The sequence below is a fragment of the Brachyistius frenatus genome, unplaced genomic scaffold, assembly GCF_029030835.1.
Source record: "Brachyistius frenatus isolate BFR_SWC_R1_liver_20210118 unplaced genomic scaffold, ASM2903083v1 Contig_4, whole genome shotgun sequence".
In the NCBI taxonomy this organism is placed as follows: Eukaryota; Metazoa; Chordata; class Actinopteri; family Embiotocidae; genus Brachyistius; species Brachyistius frenatus.
The window spans coordinates 8,752,348-8,773,401 of record NW_027210603.1 but is presented as its reverse complement, the minus strand read 5'-3'; the positions used below and the strand labels follow the sequence as shown (position 1 = coordinate 8,773,401).

The window sequence follows — 21,054 nt, the reverse complement described above, 5'->3', positions numbered from 1 at the left end:
AATAAATGGGAAAAAAAAAAAAAACAGAACATGCAATCAAGATAAAAAATAACTTTTGAGTTCCTTTATCCACACAGTCATGTGAAAATATATAATGTCGGTGTCTCATCGGTGGGATGCTAGAGAAGTGTCAGTGTGGCTCATCGGGCTAACAGCCATGCTCTTTGTCGTCCATACTTGAGCTGGAGCTGTGGCAGCTGCTGACGTTGCTAGAGGCATCTGGGGACATCGAAGACAGCAGGGGATCACTTGGGGAAATTGGCCCGAGGGTGTTGTCCCTCACCAACTCCTTCATTTTACAGGTCCTGGAGTTTGCATAGGGGCCTGAGTCCCCAGCATCTGAAGGAAGCTGGTCGAAGGTGATGGTGCCGTTGTTTAGGTCCAATGTGGTCGGAGGGGACATGTCAGGAACAGAGCCATGCTGGTAGAGCTCTGATGGGCAGTCACTGAGGACAGGCTCCTGTTTAATGGCTCGAGCCATCAGCTCTGATGTGCAGAGAGATGGGGATGACACCACTGTAAGGCCATGAGCACGGGCCTGGATTTCCAACTCCTACATCAATAAAGAACATGATATACTGAAGTACATTGCCACATTTGGAAAAAATAACAAAATTACCCCCATCCTCTCAGCTTAAAGTAAAGAACTGTTTTTGGATCAAAAAAACAAGATCCCGGCTAATAATGTTTCACTCTAAAAACTTTCAGAGAATGCAATTTTCTCTTAACGTTGTCAGCAGGGAGTTTTGGTTGTTGTTTTCTTTTGTTCCCTGAGTTGTTTTTTTTAAAGGTTGGATACATTCTCTAAAATCTTTCTCAAAATATTTTGTGTTAGAATGTTTTTCATAACATTGTCACAACATTAGGACCAAATTCTTAAACTGTTTTCAGTGGCAAATTTTTTTTTATTTTTTTTTTTTTTTTTAAATAAATCGTGCTGAACACATTCTTACAACATTGCATTTTTATCAGTTGGGATGTCATGTTTTTCCTCACTTGGGCATGAAAAATAAGGTACCTTAGGTTTCGGCACCAAATAATAACGTGGTTTTAGGAAATCCAAATTTTATGTAAGTAATGTTACCAGCTAGTTACTTGAAGTTCTGCGCAAAACATCACACATTTGACTTATATGTAGTATATATAACGTTTTATGTGGGTTAAATAGTTTACTGAAAAGAAATCTAAGTCACTTATTCACTGACTTGAACCCAGCCTCCCACAACCTGTCTCCCTCCTCAGACTTTATCACCCTTTGTACTTTGTTACATGATCTCCCTCTTCCATGCTAGTTATATGTACTTTTCAAATTAAGGCAAGGCAAAATATGACACTGACATGGTATCCTCTAGTGGACCACCGGGTGTATTACACATCGGTCTGTACCTGGCTATGTCTAGTGATTATAAGTAAATCTGCATTAAAGCACCTTTAAGATTCATTAATTAGTGTTCTATTTGTTCAATCAGAAGAAAAACAGAAATGTAAAAACAGGGGTTCTGCAAGAATAAAGAGAAATGTGCAAAAGTATAATTCTGAGTGGATCAGTGTTGTATGGCAACAGCCAACTTCCTGCAAATACTACAAACACTGGTTTTGTGGAGAGGTTCTGGTCGGTGAATTTAGTTTTTTTTAGGGCCAAGCTGTGAAAAAATAGCAGACAGAAATGATTTTGCTGTATTGATTTCCTAGCACTTAAGTGGACAATGATCTCTGGTACTATGTTCTGTATGGGATCAGTCTACTGTTTAGTCTGATAAAACGTACGACTTTTTGGTTGATGTCTCATGGCCACCTTGACCCACCTGTATACGAAGCATCAGATGGCGGTTGGCATGCTCCAGCTTCCTCTGTCTGCACTCCAGCTCCTTGGCTCTCTGCTGCTCCCGCTGTAGTTTCCTGATATAGTCTACTGAGGCTTTCAGAATGGTGCCCTTATTCCAGCGCATGTCTCTGGGGTATAGAGGAGACAAAGGTCTACAGTCAGAGTCAGCTGACCAGCTGACCAGAACAGCACAGGATGCTTTATGGCCCCTCTGAGCAAACAAATCATTGCACTTTAGGGATAGTTCGACGCGTGAAGAGTAGGGTGTTAAGTAAAGCTAATTAAGTTAAATTACTAAACAGGCATTTGGATGGCTGGGTATATGTATTCATAAACGTGAATATATATAGAAATACTTACGGATCATTTGACTTAGGTATTAAGGTTCCCAGCTCTTTAATGCGATCATTGATGTTAAATCTCCTTCTTCGTTCAACTAAAATTTGTCAAACAAGAATATACAGTAAATACAGCAGCCTGGTAATCCATTACTTTTGACTAAAATGGTTTGATTGCAAGTCATAAAACTAATTAATAAACAATTTAATTTTACAAATAAACAATTTTAACAATCTATAATACCTAAATTAAACCATTTTCAATTTGATTCAATGTGATTAAATAGGAAAAATCACACGACTTACACAACACAATCAGAGAGAATAAGAAAATTAGCTCTAAAAGTTCAACTCTATTTTAATTGACTCACTTAAATTGTGGTTGTCTTTCTTCTGTCTCTCTTTAGCCATAGCCCGAACTTCAGCCTCTGTGAAGCAAAGAGAAATATGAACACCAGTGCTTTGAGAAAACGTTCTAATTTGATTTAATGATAATTAGGCACCATGTCTTTAAAATGAATGAAAATACAAATTAGTATTCCACATACTGTGAAGTAAATCTTTTACTTTGTATATTAGCACATTTGAAATCTGTTAATTACAGCCAATAAGAAATGATCTACATGATCTGAGGGCTACAGTAGCAAGATAAGGTTAAAATTAGTTTCTCAAATTTTACAATTACAGATCATTCCTATTGTGTACGATTTAGTCGTAGAAAACATACAGTTTCTGAAAATCAGATTGGAAACAGGGTTTACATCACATCATCCTTCTCATTTTCTACATTTTGCTTTGCTTACCTACTGGAAAGCCCTCTGGCCTTTGATAGTTTTCATACTGGCCACAGGATCCAGGCTTGTCCAGTACTTGCTTCATTCCAGGAGCTGGAGTAATTATTTGGAACATAATTGACTCAATAGTATGTTGTTGTGCACTTCCACATTGCAAACAATATTGACATGAGCCTGAAGTAATGCTCTCACTTTCTATAGTCTGATGAAAAATATTTCTGATTTTCTGATGACTGGGATTTAGTTATATAAGCAAATGATATGTAGTTTAATGTTTCATAAAAAAATGTTTTAATTTGATTTGATAACCAGATTGAGGTAGGTCACTGAAAGTAACAGAAAAGTGTACTAAACTGACTGTACAATGATTTCACAGTCTGAATTTGCAATGTCCAAAACATATTTAAGTACAATAAAATCAATATTGAAAAGAATAAGCAAATACTAATAAACTGGGGTTGTGTTTGTCTCAGTAGTTTACCTGTGAATTCCCTTTTAATGTTGGGTGGGCAGGAGTTGCTTATGGCGAGGCCTGAGAGTGGAAGTCCTTGGTTGCCATACACATCCAGTAAATTACCAGACACAGGGAGCTGGAGTATTAAAGACACACCATTACAATGTAGACTTCAAAAGAACAAAAGTGTTTTGTGTTTGAATGAACTCATAGACATACTGTAGGTATTGACATTACACAGTTAAAGAAAAAAACAAGGATCTTAATAAATTACCGGGTTGTTAAGTTGGAGTCCTGGGTCCATCAGTCCAAGAACTTCTTCATTGTAACTTGACTCCAAGCTGATAATGTCATCAATGACATCATCCATCTGTGTAACAGAAAACCACATTTCATTCAGTAACACTGTAGCAGGGTGTATAAATGCAATGACATCAAAGGTTTTACGGCGATGAGCAGGTGTACCTCTTTCTCGCAGTTGGAGCTGAGGGTGAGCAAGGCCATGGGACTGTTGGGCGCGCTGCTGCCAGGTCCGGGTGGCATGCTGTGCTCTGGGGGCTGGCTGCCAGCTTTACCACCTAGGGTGGTGGACAGATACTGCCTCACCTGCTGCCTCTGAGCCTGGTGGAGGTGATACTTGGTGGGATTCTCCAGGTGGGACGGCACCTACGGGAGCAAGACGTTAACTTTACAACCTACGATTTTGGACTCATTCTTTAACTAGATTTAGTATATTATAGAGGATATGCTATTTGCACTGAAAAGAAAGATTGGTAAGGTTGATGATCGAAATCACAAAACTCACTTACAAAACCTGTAAACCGAAAGACGTATTCAATTTAATCTTGTGTTTGGAAATTTTTAAGAATAAGGTCACCTTAAAAAGTAACTCAAGCAAATAAAACCGTTCTGCTGTATTGCAAATTAATATTTTCTTTTGTACTACGCCTACCAACAGACCTGAAGACACCAGTTTGAAGGTAAACTTTTATTTATGAAAGACTAAAAGTTCCTCTCCCCAAACCCCCAAAAGTATTTCAGCAGTGTCACATGATCGGTGACCACTAAAACTATGTGCAGCCTTTCAACAACTACTTCAAGCAATATAATTTTTTTTTGCCTCTGCCAGCTTTTCTGTGTTAATGCGTAGTTTTCATGGCACCACACAGTTGTAAACTGTATTTAGTGAGCATACATAATGGTCATGCAGAAATAATAACACGAAACATAAAGAAGCTCCAAAAAAGTATCATCTTGTTTTTAGTCTAAAACTGTGTCCATCATTGATTTTTGGAACAATATTAAACAAAATAATCAACCCATCTCACCTGATAGTGGCTGTATTCAAGCATCTCCAGCATTGTCTTGTTATTATTTCAGATTTAACTGATTAAAAACAATGTACATGCAGTAAAGATCCCTTTATCTTGTTAGCCTGTAGTGTGGACAGCAAGGTAGCTTGTGCAAATCTGAAAGCAGTCTCCAGACCTGCTTAATTTATCCAGAGTTTAGGGCTCATTAGTTATGCAAGTTAAGAAATGGAGGAGGACACCAAGACTCATCCTCCCACTGCTGTGTTGTTCCAGATTAATTATGAATTTATGTCTTTATAGATCCCATTTGACGTCACCACCACCAGCTCACAAAGGAGCCTTTCTACTGATTGGCCAGTAGTCTGCGAACTGACGCTTGCTTAAGGCCAACTAACATTTAATCTTTAGTTCTGCTCATCTAGCATAAAACATCATTTGTTCTGTCCACCAGAGACACAATTGACACCACTGTTTCACTACAAACTAACCGTATGAAAACCCAAACGTATGCTGTGTTTACTAACCCCATCCATGTTTTGGGATTTCTAGAGGTTAATAACATTTAACCATTGACTGTTTTGCAGTCACATTTGCAGGGTAAGAAAGGTAAACAATTTGATTTGGATGAAAAATGTTTTTAAGTCTGAGGAAAGATTGCTGAATTTGACTATTTAGATACGGTTTTCTCTGCTTAATTAAGTTCTCTTTGTACTAGAAAGCATTTATTATATAATGAAAGAGCAGTCAAGGGGAGTTTGTCTCTTGTAATGCTATTCTTAAGCTTTATATTTGTGAATCGCTTGATCATGACGCCAAGCAAAACTCACTGATGCACTGCAAGGAGCCCAGAGGGTGTGGTTATTAACTTAGAAAAACGTTGTGGCCAGAGATGCATGGTGGAAGTGTAACGCTGGTGGAAATAGGCTGGGTTCATGACCTGTCAAATCATATGATTTCTCTCAAAAGCAAATGTAAAATGTGGATTTACCAAAAAAAGAGTAGAAAACTCAGCACAAACATCTTTTAAACAAAAGACAATGAGTGACTATGACAGCAAGGAAGACCACCTACTGGTAGCAAACATGCAAAGAAGATGATGTATGCAGACGATGATACTCATGCTGTGGGGGCATAAATCTGTTTTTTAACAAACATCAAGTTCAGATGATGTCAGTTGTTATATTTTAGGGTAAAGACATCATTTAATAAGTAAGGTAAGTGTTAAAGTTAGGCAAAAATAAATTAATGTAAATCAATGTAATGTCCTTTAAAGTAAAAAAAAAATACAACTGTGTGTGTGTGTGTGTGTGTGTGTGTGTGTGTGTGTGTGTGTGTGTGTGTGTGTGTGTGTGTGTGTGTGTGTGTGTGTGTGTGTGTGTGTGTGTGTGTGTGTGTGTGTGTGTGTGTGTGTGTGTGTGTGTGTGTGTGTGCAGCACATTTTCTATTGCCAGCAGTCATTTGGCATTGATTTTCTTTATTTTCTTAAAAACGATATCAAAATGCATAATACTGTGACCATCAATATGCCATTTGTGATGTGTTAATAAAAAATGGACATAACTGAGTGGAAAAATCCTGCATGAGAATCTCAACCACAAAGATCTGCATTGTAAGGCTTGTTGTTGTTGGTGATGTTATATGTACTGAACATACTTTATTCCAAGGACAGCAATGTGTCGGCACTCTGATATTTTAAAAAGAAAAAGGCCTGCATGCTGGAAGAGCTGTAATGACCAAAACCATGGGCATTTAACCTGACGGGATATTTGAAGAAAAAAACAAAAGCACTGGCAGTAATGGTTTTTCCAGCCTGTTTACCAACCCGGGATTGGTAAAAATCCTCCATGTCTTGATGGCTCACATCTACTAACCCTTTAAAAGCAGAATGCCCGTGTTGACACACAATTGTTGTAACTACTGTTCTGTGTTATAACAAATGAAGTTATTTTACAACTATCTCTGGGACCTCAATCAAGGAACCCTAATTTGTTGGGATGAAAATAATCACATTTGGAACCTATATTGGAATAAAAGGGGTACATAATCATCACTATTTTGGACCGTCAGTTGGTCATCTCATTCACATTCCCAGGGTGTAAAATACTGCCATTTTGTCAACACCATTGGCGTCAAAGAGATACACAATAAATGCCCTTTAGTGTCAACACATGACAAAGCAAAAGTCAAAATGGATTACTTTTAAATAACACAATGTTTTTAATTTACCTAACTTATGTAAAGTATATAATGTTACTTATGTAAAATTACAGATTGTAACCCAAACCATGGTATTTTCCTAAACCTAACTATGTTGTTATTTTTGTGTCTTTTTAATGCAAGCATAAAAGGCAGTTTTAAGAGAAAATATCTTGCACTTGCAATTAAATATATATATATATTTTTTTTTAAGTAAAAAATATGAACTGAGAATGAAATTATCTGGATTGCAAGCAAATTATCTCTCACAGATTTGAATTGGCTTTGGAATCCTCCTTACTGTGTCACAAAATATTTTTATTGCCAAACAGGAGTGTTTGGTTGCGAGTCAAAAATCTTTTGCTTGCAAGGTGGACTTGATGGGGAGGGTCATGAGATGGATGAGACCAGAGTTTTCATTGGTGGGTTTGACCAGGATCCACCGCATAGCTATACACACAGCTCCCTTGCTCAACCACCAATATAACCTTTTGTGTCTTCCATCAGCAAAAGCAAACCTTTTTTACTGCAATCAAAGAGGCCTGATTCGTAAGTCGAACGTTTTGGGACGTAAAAAGAGTATTCATAAGCAATATATTAAAGTGTGATTGAAACTAACAAAACTCTAAGGGATGACTTGTTTGCAATCATGATAATTTTGTACTCAATTATGTTTTCACTAATAAATTGGATTTTTGATTGCAGTGCGATTTCTTCTCAGAACTGTCCTTTATGGAAAGACAGAAAAATAACTTAATAGTTCGGTTTTGGAAAAGATCATAGGTGCCAAAACCCATGCTCCTTGTGCTTGTCAATGGGACACGAAAGACCGTGACAAAGTGGCAGTATTTGGCGCCATGGCATAAGAACGGGTTGAGTTGACAGTAGTTTGTGTGAAATGTGTGAACTTTGATCTTTGTCCATAATAGGAAACTTACCAATCAATTAGCCAGTACCTATGATTGTGAAGAAAAATGATTACATTTACTAAACTAAACTATTGTCAAAACTTTACAAGTTTCATCTTCCATGCACACCAAAAATCTGAAATTATTCAGCTAAAAGTCAGTTCTGTGTCTAACAAAAAAAAAAAGTTTTGTATGTTATCGAAATGGAGATGCCATTTTCACTCTATTGTTGAGTCTCGAGAAGTTTTCCAGTTTTCTGAATTTTCAATCAAAAATCTGGACTTTATGTAAATTTGCTAGACTCATACCACTTTTCAGACATCTGTCCTCTCTGTTTATTTAAAATGTGTATTTGGGACATTTCATTCATAATAACTTGTTGTAACAGCAGCATTGGATAAACTGTACGCTTTGTACCACCGACACAATAACTAGCTTTTTAGGCTGTAATTAATACTCCACAGAGGGATAACATCAACGTCACACTAAATTCTTTTCCAGTTCAGGCACCGCAATTTAACTGTTTAGTATATTGCCACACTGTGCTCCCGATTATTAACGCACTAATCTAAAAATACATGAAATGTTTTTCTCTTTAGAAAACTGAAGCATCGATTATTTACACTTTTTCAAACTAAATGTTGTTGATGATGATGATTTGAGTGTGCTTACGAGGAGAACACAAAGAAGCAGGAGTTAATACCCTGTGCTTCAAGTTGATTTTACGCCTCTTTATTCAAGATAGTGATAACTACCCTATCTCCAGAATATTGCATTTATACAAAGAATGAAACTGCTGATTGGGATCCTCACATGTAATATAGGGCAATCATGCGAACGTCTGACGCAGAATCTCGTGTAAAGCTGCTAGTACACAGGGTATCATGTCTATGTCTGGATAAGTGGAAAAGCTGGTGAGGTGAGCACAAACACAGGGGAAGTGTCCGCTGGCTGGATGGAGTTTTATTCAATAAAACAGAGAGGGCATTCTTTGTAAACCCATAGTAGAGTGTTTCTTTGTCTCCCCTTTGCAATTTGGCCTTTTCCCTGAGCAAAACCTTTGGGTTGAGAGGCAACTATTAACAAGGGATGCATTTCATCTATCCCTACAGCAAGCCAAGCACTCACTTTATTCATAGACTCTTTGTGAGATAGGGGTTTATTACCTTCGCAAGGAAAGCACATGGGTCCGTGTTTTCGTCCTATGCCTTCAGGACCAATAACGTTTCGAGAGATTGTCGTCACTCTTTGACTCTTGAGGAGAAATAGATCCATTCATGTACATCTGCTTCGATCCATACTCCGCTGTTTCTCACTTTCTTGGTAAACAGCCACACTTGAGGGCATTTTGTCAAAGGAAGATGCTAAACATTTACTGTGTGCTAAAATGTAAGAAGATGGCTACAGTAGAGCTCCTGACGGATGGATAATTAATTAAAAAAACAAATAAATGTTAAGTAATGAATACCTAAAGACCTCTCGAGAGAGATATTAGTGTTGGGAAATTGTATTCTTTAACTGACTCAGTTCTCTGCTCTTACTGTTGATAATAATTGACTTATATCCATTCATGTCATTTTAATAGATTTTAGAATATTGTGGTGATACAATTTTAGAAAACATGAGTTTAGCATTGAATTTGAGATTAACATAATCATAGCTTCAGAGTTTGTGATTTTAAACTACAAATCTGGGCCATACACTTTTCAAAGATTATTTCAGTCTATATACAGTAGATAGTTGCTGTTGGTAAGGTCAAGTTGAGTGTGACTGAAAGTGGTACTCGGATGGCACGAGTGTTATTGTTTTTTCGAGCAAACATATCAATTTTGAGGTTATAGTGGAGCAATAGGACATGTAATGGGGGTCAGAAAATCAGGAAAGCTCATAAAGCAGGGATCATGAAAGCACACGAAATTAACAGAATGTCCAGGTCCATGTTTGACTGTTTGACCGTTGTCATATTAGTGAATTGGCTTTTATCATCCCACCTCTTTCCCTAATATTTGGGCTAGTGTAGGCCTACTAAACCTGTAAGCAGGTTCAGGAGGCTGTTATTAACCACATACCATTGGATTGTACCAGTGACCAGTATACCAGATCTTTGTCATGGTAGTGAAACTAAACACATTTTACTTAACATAATGTTGTGACAGGTGTAGTAAGGATAGGTTTAGACACCAAAACTATTTGGTTAGGTTTAGGAGAAGATCATAGTTTGGGTTACAATAATAAGTCATTTCTTACAACCCAATTTCCAAAAAAAAGCTGGGACACTGCGTAAAATGTGAATAAAACCAGAATGCAATGATTTACAAATCACACAACCCCATATTTAATTGCAAATACACCAAAGACAACATATCAAATGTTAAAAACTGAAAATTGTAATTGTTTTTATGAAAAATTAGCTTATTTTTAATTTAATGCCTGCAACAAGTCTCCAAAAAGTTGGGACGGGGGCATGTTTACCACTGTTTTGCATCACTTCTTGTTTTAACAACACTCTGTAAATGTTTGGGAACTGAAGAGACCAATTGCTGAATTTTTGGAAGTGAAATGTTGCCCCATTCTTGTCTTAGAGGATTTCAGCTGCTCAGAAGTTCAGAGTCTCCTTCGTCATATTTTTCATTTCATGATGAGCCACATTTTTTTTTTTAAATTTGAGACAGGTCTGGATTGCAGACAGGCCAATTTAGCACCAGGAGTCTTCGACTAGAGAACCATGCTGTTGTACTATGTGCAGAATGCGATTTGGCATTGTTTTGCTGAAATAAGCAAGGCCTTCCCTGAAAAAGACATAGTCTGGATGGCAGCATGTGTTGCTCGAAACCTGCATATATTGTTCAGCAATAATGGTGACTTCCCAGATATGCAATCTACCCATGCCATGTGCGTTCAAGCATCCCTATAACGTCTCGGATGCTGGCTTTTGAACTGAGAGCTGATAACAAGCTGGGTGGTCTCTCTCCATGATTTCCCCCCAAAATTTCAAATTTATTTGTCATACCAAAGGACAGTTTTCCACTTCACCTCAGTCCATCTTAAATGATAGATGGTAAAGTTTTAACTCGCATTTGTGGATGCAGCAATGAACTGTGTTCACAGACAATGGTTTTCAAAAGTGTTTCTTTGGCCAGAAAATAATTTCCACAACAGAATTGTGTCTGTTTTTAATGCAGTGCCACCTGGGGGGGCTGAAGATAGCGGCCATTCAAAATTGATTTTCAGCCTTGTCCCTTGTGTACAGTGATTCCTCTGGATTCTCTGAATATTTTGATTATTCTAGGTATTGTAAATAATGAAATCCCCAAATTGTGCACTTTGCAATTTTATGTTGAGGAACATTATTCTTAGATTGTTGCACTATTTTCCCACACAGTCTTTCACAGAGGGATGAACCTCTCCCCATTTGCACTGCTCATAGACTCAGGCTCTCTGAAATGCTCTTTTTATACTCGATAATGTTACTGATGTTTTACCAATTATCCTAATTAGTTGTGCGATGTTTGACCATGTGGTTTTTTTTGTGACACAACTTTCCCAGACTTTTGCTGCCCCTGTCCCAGCTTTTTTGAGATGTGTTTCTGGCATCAAATTCAAAATGAGCGATAGAAACAATACAATTTCTCAGTTTCAACATTTGACATGTTGTGTTTGGTCTAGTTTCAATTGAATATGGGTTTACATTATCTGTAAATCATTGCATTATTTTTTATTCAAATTTTACACAGCATCCCAACTTTTATGGAAACGGGGTTGTATGCAAGTTATGTGTCATACATTATGTATGTACCATTACATACATGACGTTACTTAAAGTCCCTCTCCTGGAAATGACAAACCTCTCCAGATTTGTCACTGTTAAAACTACAATCCCGCATACTGCGTGAGACTTTTCTCCAAACTTCTACTTTAAACCAACCGGTTTAAATAATAACACTTAACCAAAGAGTTGCTGTGTATGTTAGTTATGTTACCAATAAAGTAAAAAATGCTAATCTTTGATATCTTCCACTAACATTTACCCCAAAAAGATCCTAATACAGGGGCTTTATGGTGCCAAACTATACAAAGGGAAGAAAATGGGATGCTGTGGGTTATAACGTAGCTTGGTGAGCTGTCAGAGCAAAGTGCTATTGTTAGCTAGCATACTACTCTACTTTGTAGAGCACGACTAAAAGTCAAATATTTCACTAGTAATTTGCTCACCTGCAAACGCTGGTCTTATGTATGCAACTCTTCACCCACCCTACATTTAACCCACCACTGCAGCTCTTGATCTGGAAAGCTCCCACCTGCGAGTTGATTGGATTGGTTCCTTAGGATATATGATATATGAAAGCCTATCCTGTCTGAATCATCATTTTTGAGACTGTCAGAGTAACTGCAGGTCCAAAGCAGAAATTCTTAGCCATAATGTTGACTACCTATTTCTCTCATGATATGTCTTCTAGCATATAAAAAACATTAGTCATTTCAAAAATTACAGATTGGACTTCCCCTGATATAAACAATTCTTACTTCAACTACAGTAAAGCTGGCTGAACTCACAAGCGAACTAAACGCGTAGCTCGAAATGTTTCGTTTTCTTGTGGCATATACTGTAATGCTATGACAAAGGTGATAACTTGATGCGTGGCGTGTGCGTTACCTGTCGCACGCTGCTCAGTTGCGGCTCGGTTGCGTGTGTGTATCCACACTGGCTGCGTGTCAGCTGCATGTCCTACCATTGAATCAATGCGTTACTCTTTGATAATGGCCATCAGTATTGAATTTTTGAGGTCCAACAAGAAATGAGTTGTAACTATAGTCTGTATATAAAAGTGGACGTAGGTTCTGGGTCTGAAAAATGAGGCCAATGAGGTCGGCTCCAAAAAGCCTCCGGCTCCATGGACTCCTGTTCAACTAGTCTCAAAATTCTCACAAAAGTCACTCCATGTTTTCCACTACTTTTTTCAGTTAAACAGGCCTCAAAAAGCTGTGTTTTGGGGGGGGGGTTACGGCTATCGGTGGGCCGGACGAAGTATCGTCGGGTTTCCAATCATATCAAGTCAGATCCACTGCTCACTCTTCCCCTAGCTCCTCCAAATATAGTCACTTCTGGCTCCAAAGGAGTCACATGACTTTTGTCTACCCTCGTTCAGAGCGAGACACACAGACACACAAAGGCACTGACACAGAGACAGAGGAGGGTTACAGAGAAGGAGCGAGAGCAGCAGGGAAAACCCCGCCCTTTACCTGGTACAGTGTAGTCATGACATAATTAGAGCCTACACTGGGTTTTTGCTATCATTATACATTGCACATGTGATCATAAATCATTTCACTGTACATTTTAGCTGGGAACAGCGTATGACATAAGGCGTCGGCTCTATTCTCTGGATGACGCACCGCACACGCAAGGTGTGAGACACACTTGAAACACACATCTTACGCAGGCAGCATGGCCGCTCTAATCTATTAATATGGACGCCAAAATTAAGTGACACCAAGCAGCAACAGGGAATACACAAGCCAGAACATATGGCAGTGCGTTCCGGGCCTAATACTGCTAGTTTATTCAAATCCCACTGCGTTCGTGAGAGCTTGTGTCAGGTTCATGTGCATGCACACTGAAATGTATGTTGGTTTCATTTTCATGCATAAACAGCAAGATCCCACCCCCACTTTGTCAAAGTGTGTTTTTATAACCTTGAAAAGTGGGGGGAAAATAACACCATCAGATTGAATTGCGAGAACAGCTATCAGGTAAACTTTGATTTTCTACGCGACAAGTTTGATGTCAGCAAATAACAGTAAGTTTAAGCTTTCTTTGCATCTCCTTCTGTCTCTCTTGGTCTGTGTTGCTTGCTGGGTTGTTTGCCAGCCACTTCCAGGCCTCTGGCAAAGGGAACAAAATACATTTTTTGCATCTAATAAACGACAACAGCACAAAGTGACACACGTGTCCTAACAAAGTGGATGTAAGATATCAGTGTCAGTTAGTTCATCCAGGTTGCCATTTGCAGCTTATGCACTCTAACTTGTGTACTGAAAACAATCTTGCAGCTCCTGCTTTGCCTCGCTGGTTAATTTCTTCAATGTTTTGGCCACAGTCTTTGCACAGCTTAGTTTATGCCTGTGGGTTGGAATATGATAAACCAAGCAGTGATTGGAGTGCCCCATGGCAGCCCAGGAAACAGAAAGATATGCATCTTCAAGAATCGTGTAGCAGTAGCCCAACGTGTTGTGATCCCAAGTGAAACAGTCAGCATCTGTCTATATTTTGGTAGTTTGTGGTTTAATTTTTCCCAAGGATTTAAAGTAGAATGAATTCTCCTTTTCTTTGATTTTAAACTGCTGCAGTGATCACACAGCAACAGCAGCACAGTACAGCAGACACTGTAGAGTTTCTACAGTAAAATGATTAGGTACAAAGCAGCTGTGCTCATGATGAGTCCTGCACTAGTGGAGCTGTTTCTACATTTACCACTTTAAGCAAAAGTTCTAAGATTTTTTTTCCTCTGGAAAATCACAAGAACTTTTTCTGGCGTTTCAAGTGGATCCTTACAGGGAACGAGAAAGAACTACAGACACGTGAAGGGCTCTTTCTTGATAATGAAAACAACCAATCTTAGTTTTAGGTAATTACATACTAATGAAAACATGGATATTATGTTCCATTTATGCCAATAGATTCACGGGAATTCCACATACTAAACATTTGGTGAACAAAAAATAAGGCAACAAATAGTACACCAAATAGCAAAAACCAAATTTATTGTGCAGCTTGTAGGTCACTGCAGATACTGTAGTTGCTTCAATGCACATATATGGTATGTCTGTTTCCATGCATGGCAAAAATGTCCGTTTTTCCTGAACAATAAATTAAACACAAATTCTAGTATTGTACCAATAATAATGCTAAGAGGAATCTGTCCCTGCAATGTATTTGGTTACAGTCTAGTATATTTCAGATATGGATTATTGACCTTTGGGACCTCATACTGCATCACAGTAGTGGATGTTTTTGCCCCAACTTCCTTGAAAGGCTTGTCCCACTAAAATTACATACAAATAAATAAATGCATACATAAAATATTAAATATGGCATAGTTGCTTCTACAGTTTCCGAAGTGGATGTAAATGAAATGTAGTTTTTTAGTCTTAAAAAATTATAACTACAAATTTCAGCGCTGACATCTCTCCAGAAACAGTGTCACTGTGACTTTGGACGATTCACAGAACACAGTGTGGACGTTTTTTACTGGAAACGTTTTAGATTAAAGAAATAGCCCCAGTGAAAACTATCAAATGTAGCCTATGATCCCTCCCGCCAAAGCTGCCCAACCTCATTGGATAGAGGGAAAAGGGCGTTTCCTTCTCACAAATCCAAATTTGACCACCATCTTTCATTTGTTCATTTGATGTGCAGTTAGGAACACATTTCTGTGTGTTGTAAGATATATATTAAAAAACACTGTCTTGGGGGGGCTTACATTTAAACAAAATGTTTATTTTACAGGACATTTAACTCAATAGTACATTTAAAAGTATTTATAAGAAGAATCTCAAGTTGAACAACTACAGCATGTGCTAAAAGCTGCCATCGCCTCAATGAAGCAGATTTTGCTGTCTTGCCTCATGTTCTTAGTAACGCGTCTCTGCAGTAAATAACAGCTACAGCAGAGACTTCATCGCTTCATCAAGAGGAGGAGCTTGGGACAAAGAGTTTTCTTCACTGCTTCTTACCCGGAGGATACTGGGTAACATTAGCAAGAATGTAACATCCTCTTCCAAGAATGAGACACATTGTCCAGTCAGTGTGGGATTAGAAACTTGCACTTGCTTAAATTCCAAACAATAGAGCTTAATTTAGCAGCTACATGAACACAGTCTCGTTATCATGCTGGTGTGGAGCTACGCCATCAGCGCCGCTTACAGAGTGAAAAAGTAAAACGCTGCAAGATTTAAGCTTTAGATTCCCAACAAACAATAAGGACAAAGGTCATACAGTTCAACACTATCATATTTTACAGATGAAGTGCAGTACTAAAATAAAACACCAAATTGGACAAAGTGGGAGGAAAAAAAACAAAATAATTTCTGTGAATTCTAAAACTTGTACAGACATGTTCCCCTCTTTGAAAACATTATCTTGAAGAATCTACTGGCTACTTGAAATTGAGGACAGAGCTCTAGGTATACTCTGAAGAAGTGTTTAACAAACAAAAGGCTCTCTCTTTGCTCGGCCTCAGTTCAGTTTGAGCCTACCCAGAAAATCAAAAGAGCACAAAGATGCAGCATTATTCAGCTCAACTGAGTTTGAGGAAAAGGTCAGGGTAAACCACAAATGGCTGCACGTGGAATTGTATCTGATTATTTTTAAAGTCAAGGCTTTTCAGGGCTATCAAATACAATTCGAAAGTCTTTGATGCCATTGTAGAATACATTCAATGCCCAAATTTAGGAGAAATATTTTCTAGATAAATCAGTTTGATGGTCTGACTTTTAAAAGTATGAAGACTGACTACTAAATTTTCTCTAACATTTTTAGTTTATTAGTTTATTATTAGAGGGTTTTCTTTATAGACGTACTGTATAAACAGAAATAGGAATACAGATACAAGCTCCCACGTTACCACAGCAGATTACATATGCAGCTATGCAAATGTCATCATTTGTGTAATATAACTGCACCATTATAAAGAGCCCTCAAAGACAATAAAGTATGGATTAAAATGGCAGTTTATATATGGACAATATATTTTATTTGGTTTGATAGAAATTACCAAATACAGTAGTTACCTTATGGATATAGAATTAAAAATAAGAAAATAACTGGCATTAAACATTCAAACCATACTTCAGAGATGAGGTTCATTAAAAAAATGGATGCAATGCCTGTGGTGTCAGACATGTAAGAGAAAACCTGAAGAGGGAAATGGCATTTCAAATATACATAATGATAAATGGCAAAGGCACAGGACATAGATTTTAATATTGGATTCAAACTAAGTGGTATCCTACTTTTCTTTAAGCTGCCATTTTGAAGTCTTGAGTCTGTTATTTTAGCTGTCACTGTCTTGGTTTTTTGGAGCCAATAGTGACCACATTTGGACACGCTACTGTGGAGCAAGTTGTGGATCTGACAGATTGAGGATATTATGCCCCACCCACCGATACCAGAAACTGAACTGCACTCCAGGCATGTCAGTCAAACCAGGTACCCCCCAAACAAACCTTTCTTTGAGGCCTAATATCTAATTAATCACGACATTATTTTCAGAAAGACCACCAGAAGACTGATTAGAAAGAGTGTGTTTAGCTGATGACACCAAAATGACTTGTGGGAAGAAATGTATTGACTTTATATTTCATGAAAGAAGTTCATACTTTTTGAATTGGAGTCTGTTGGAGGGCCAGAGGATTTTTGAAACCAGGCCACAGTGGCTGTCAGTGGTATAGCTCTTTATGGCACTTTGTATTGGCTTAATTTTTTTGAATCTGAGATCCAAACATGAGATGAGTTTTTTAGTCCCATAATTGAATAAATTAATAAATGCATGTTTTGCTTCTGTTACTTGCCACAAATACCTGACGTTCACTGTACACTGTATAAATGATGGACAGCAGTATATTTGAGGAGTTTGTTACTTCTTGAAGGTTGGAGTACAACTGTAGATGGACTTTAAGCCTTTTCTCCAAAGTTAAGGGAACACTTTCAGTTGAAACTGAAAATTGAATGAGGAGCTTTGATTTCATCACTTTTGAATACAGTTGACAATCAGCACTCACATCCTCCGGTGTATCTAATATACCGTAGACCAAAGATAATCACCAATACTTGCTACCTGATTTGCTACAGTTTTGTAACTGTCCTTTCTGAAGGGACACAAGTATAGATACATATTATGTTACATCTTACAGGGGTCTATATTACGAGTAAAAAAAAAGTGTATTTAAAGTCTATTTAAAGTTAAATAAAACTTTATTTATAGATTAGGAGTAACTGTATTCTGTTGTATAAAAACAAAGTTACTAAAACTATCCTTCATTATCTCTTTCAACAGTTTTATTCTGGTAGAGAGGAGGCACTGTCTCTTATTTTTAGGGCTTTGTATTATTATTTTATAGATACATATATATTATTTTATGAAAACTATGTGATATTCTTATGCAAATTTCATAAAATTCCTTTTTAAGAAAAAGAAAATTACATTAGACCTAACAATGCAAATCTGTAGTTCTCATGCATTTTGGAGGGGGACAGTGTAACCCAGGTTGTTTTCTGTGGCTGCAATTAAAATATGACCCAAAATGCCTCACAAACAAGTTATGGCAAGACACTACTAATTACCCATTTCCTGAAACACCTCATGTGTTCTCATTGAGTAGACACTGGCTAGCTGGCTGCAGAGAAGCCTCACAACTCAGACAGGTGTGTGGCCAACATTTTGCTTGAAAAGAGTAAAATAAGGTGTCCTTATGTAACACTATAACTCCAGAATTGGCCTGAGAATCATTACATTTTAGAAGTTGTGTGCACTATCTACAATAAACTTGAGATGTGGATGTCCATAAACACATTGCAAACAAGAACTACCTAATTCTGCATGCTTTTATTGGTGCTAAATTGACAAAAAAGTACACCTAAAAAGGCAACACAACAACAAAATCTGTGTTTAAGTTGTAACCCACTGAATGTTTACATGTGGGGGATTTGATTATCTTCCAGTGTTTTAATTTAGTGTTTTGCTTAAACATGTTCTAGATTAAACCTGATTATGAGCATGTGTGGCTGACTTGTGAGCTGAGTGTCAGATAAAAGGCTGACTGCCTTTGTCTTCTTCCCTGAACAGGTTTTACACTTGATTCCCACTTGGGTCAGAGGTCACCTGGCTAATTGAGGGTCCCCCCTCCCCTTTTGGACAGCCTCATCTGAGCTTTATGTTTTCACTTTCATGGTCCAGCAGGTCTGCCTGGTACTTCTAAGCTAATTTTGCCTTGCCTGCTTGGCTTTTGGAGGTGAGCACTTCTATAATCCACAGACAGGTTAGGTTCAAACTGCCAAAAACTGTTTGCCCTGGAAACTAGCATCATTGTCTGGAATCTGTTCTGTGAAAATGAAGTTTAAGAAAAAACTTCCTCCTAATTGATTTTCCAAATAATTTTCTGAGTTTTTCTGAGTGAAAGACACAATTGGAAATTAAGTACAAAAATATTATTAGTGAGACACAGTAAAGTAACTTTCTGTTTTGCAAACAGACACAAAATCACATGAAAATCACAGGGCCACGTGCCAAGTAACATTTTTATGCTGCAATAAATTGAAGAGGTATGGAGCTGGAGGATTATGTTTCTCAGTTATCAATAACCACACTGATCTGTCAAAGACAGAATTGTACTTCACACAAGTCAACAACTGATGTTTATGACCTTAAAAGAATGTCCTCAATCGTCCAACAGCAGACATGTCACACTCATCCTAACCTAATCATATCAGAAGCATATCTGTAATAACTGGCAGAAATGATGAGGATTATATTTATTTAACTCGTATGCACAGAAAATCCATAAATCCAGTGCAAATAACAACATGTAAATGATCTGACAGCTGGATTTTCTTCAACAGATGCTGTTGACAAACTTAAACACTTTGAATTTCATGATGGAAACTCATATCGTATATTAACCCTCAAAATGCAATGTTTATATAATCTCTATTATCTGATATTAATATAGTATGAGTTTAAAATGTATTTATTTCCAGTATTTGTGCAGGGTTCTTTCTCTTCACAAAACATCTTCATATTCTCACATGTTTAGGGTCCATTTGGTCATACCAGGGCTCAAATGAATGAAAATATGTCAGTGTAGTCAAGCAAATAGGATTAAATGAGTTGAATGCCAAATGTCTGGAAACAGGAATTCTGTCAAGAGATAATCCCCCTATGGATTTAACACAGTCCACTCTCAAAGAACTGTGTTTGTCTCTCAAGAGCTGACACAGGAATTTCTGAAGCCCAAGTCCATAATCATGTGGATTTTGTGATTTAAAGAAATGTAAAAATTATTAACTCGGTTGGGAAGACGTAAAGTCAAGGATCCAGAAGAGGGTGTCCATCACCATGTTTCGTACAGAGTATTTGTCAGTGTTCACTCATACAGGTGTATCCGAGAGTTTGTAGCCTTACCTTCAGGACTTCCATGGACGGCTGGCTCACAGCAGGCCGGCCAGGTGAAGGTGGGACACAGGCAGCGAAGGTGTGTTGGGTGCGGTGGTGCAGAGGTTTGCTGGTCCTCCTCTCACAGTCCTCCCTGTGCTCTTGACCCTGGCAATGGGCTAACACCGGCTGCTCTACGAGCTGGACCCGTGACGTCACGGTGAGGAGAGGGGGGGAACTCCGGTGGCGCTTGTGGAGGCCATGCAGGTCCGGGAGAGCACTGAAGACCCCAGCCCACCCAAGGGCAAAGAGAGAAAGGAGGAGTTAGGGAAGCCAGGCTAACTAACACACTGGTGTATGTATGCCAGTGGCATTTTTCTGAGCCATCCTGAGTCAGGCAGCAATATGAGGTATTGTAGTAGAGTACAATGTCATGATTGAATGTGAGGGAAGCCAGAGATTCTTTTACTGAGAATATGTTATTGTTCTGTGAATGAGGGTGAAAGGTGCATTTATGTATCAGGGAGGTTATACAATATAAGAGAGTGGGGTGAATAACTACACAGCCCTGATTAAATGTTGAAATAAAGAAGTATTATTGTAGAAAATGTTTCCTTTACAGTTGTATCAGGTGATCTTTTTCTCGTGTGATCTCAGAAAACTCTTGAGGGAAATATCTTTTTAGCTGCTAAATACACCACAATATGCATTACCTATAGGTGCTAACTTTGTCTGCCATATAAAACCTACAGCATCTTAAAATAGCATTTACGATAGTGGTGTGACTGAACCAAAACATTAAAGTCGTGGACCATTAAACCAAAACAATAAGCTGACCTGCTCCTTAGAGCTGAGGGGAACTCTTTATAGGTTCATTGTAACATGCAATGCCTTTCACATGTAGTTTGATCCGTTGGTCACATAAAATATTGACTGAAACAGCTTTAAATCATGATTTGTTGCTCTAATTCAAAACTTCCTGGATTATTAGAAAGGAAAAAACAATCTCTGACTGAACTAAGGAGTTACATCGATTGTTAATTCTGTTAATTAGCCCCCCATCAGCAGCCAAATCAG

General features: G+C 38.0%; 1 protein-coding gene across 2 annotated transcripts; it reads right to left on the bottom strand.

The window, feature by feature from the left end:
- Positions 1-58: 58 nt before the first annotated feature.
- mitfa (melanocyte inducing transcription factor a) lies at positions 59-20,251 on the bottom strand. Of its 2 annotated transcripts, none has more exons than XM_069714586.1 (9): positions 20,008-20,251; positions 3,877-4,077; positions 3,686-3,781; positions 3,439-3,547; positions 2,967-3,050; positions 2,535-2,591; positions 2,186-2,261; positions 1,806-1,953; positions 59-553 (listed from the first exon to the last, which is right to left on the bottom strand). In XM_069714586.1, exons 1-9 carry the CDS (start codon positions 20,020-20,022, stop codon positions 149-151), a joined length of 1,191 nt encoding a protein of 396 aa, XP_069570687.1. In that variant the 5' UTR covers positions 20,023-20,251; the 3' UTR covers positions 59-148. The 2 variants fall into 2 exon arrangements, with proteins under 2 accessions (XP_069570687.1, XP_069570678.1); XM_069714577.1 differs by lacking the exon at positions 20,008-20,251 and adding an exon at positions 4,740-4,772.
- Positions 20,252-21,054: the final 803 nt, after the last annotated feature.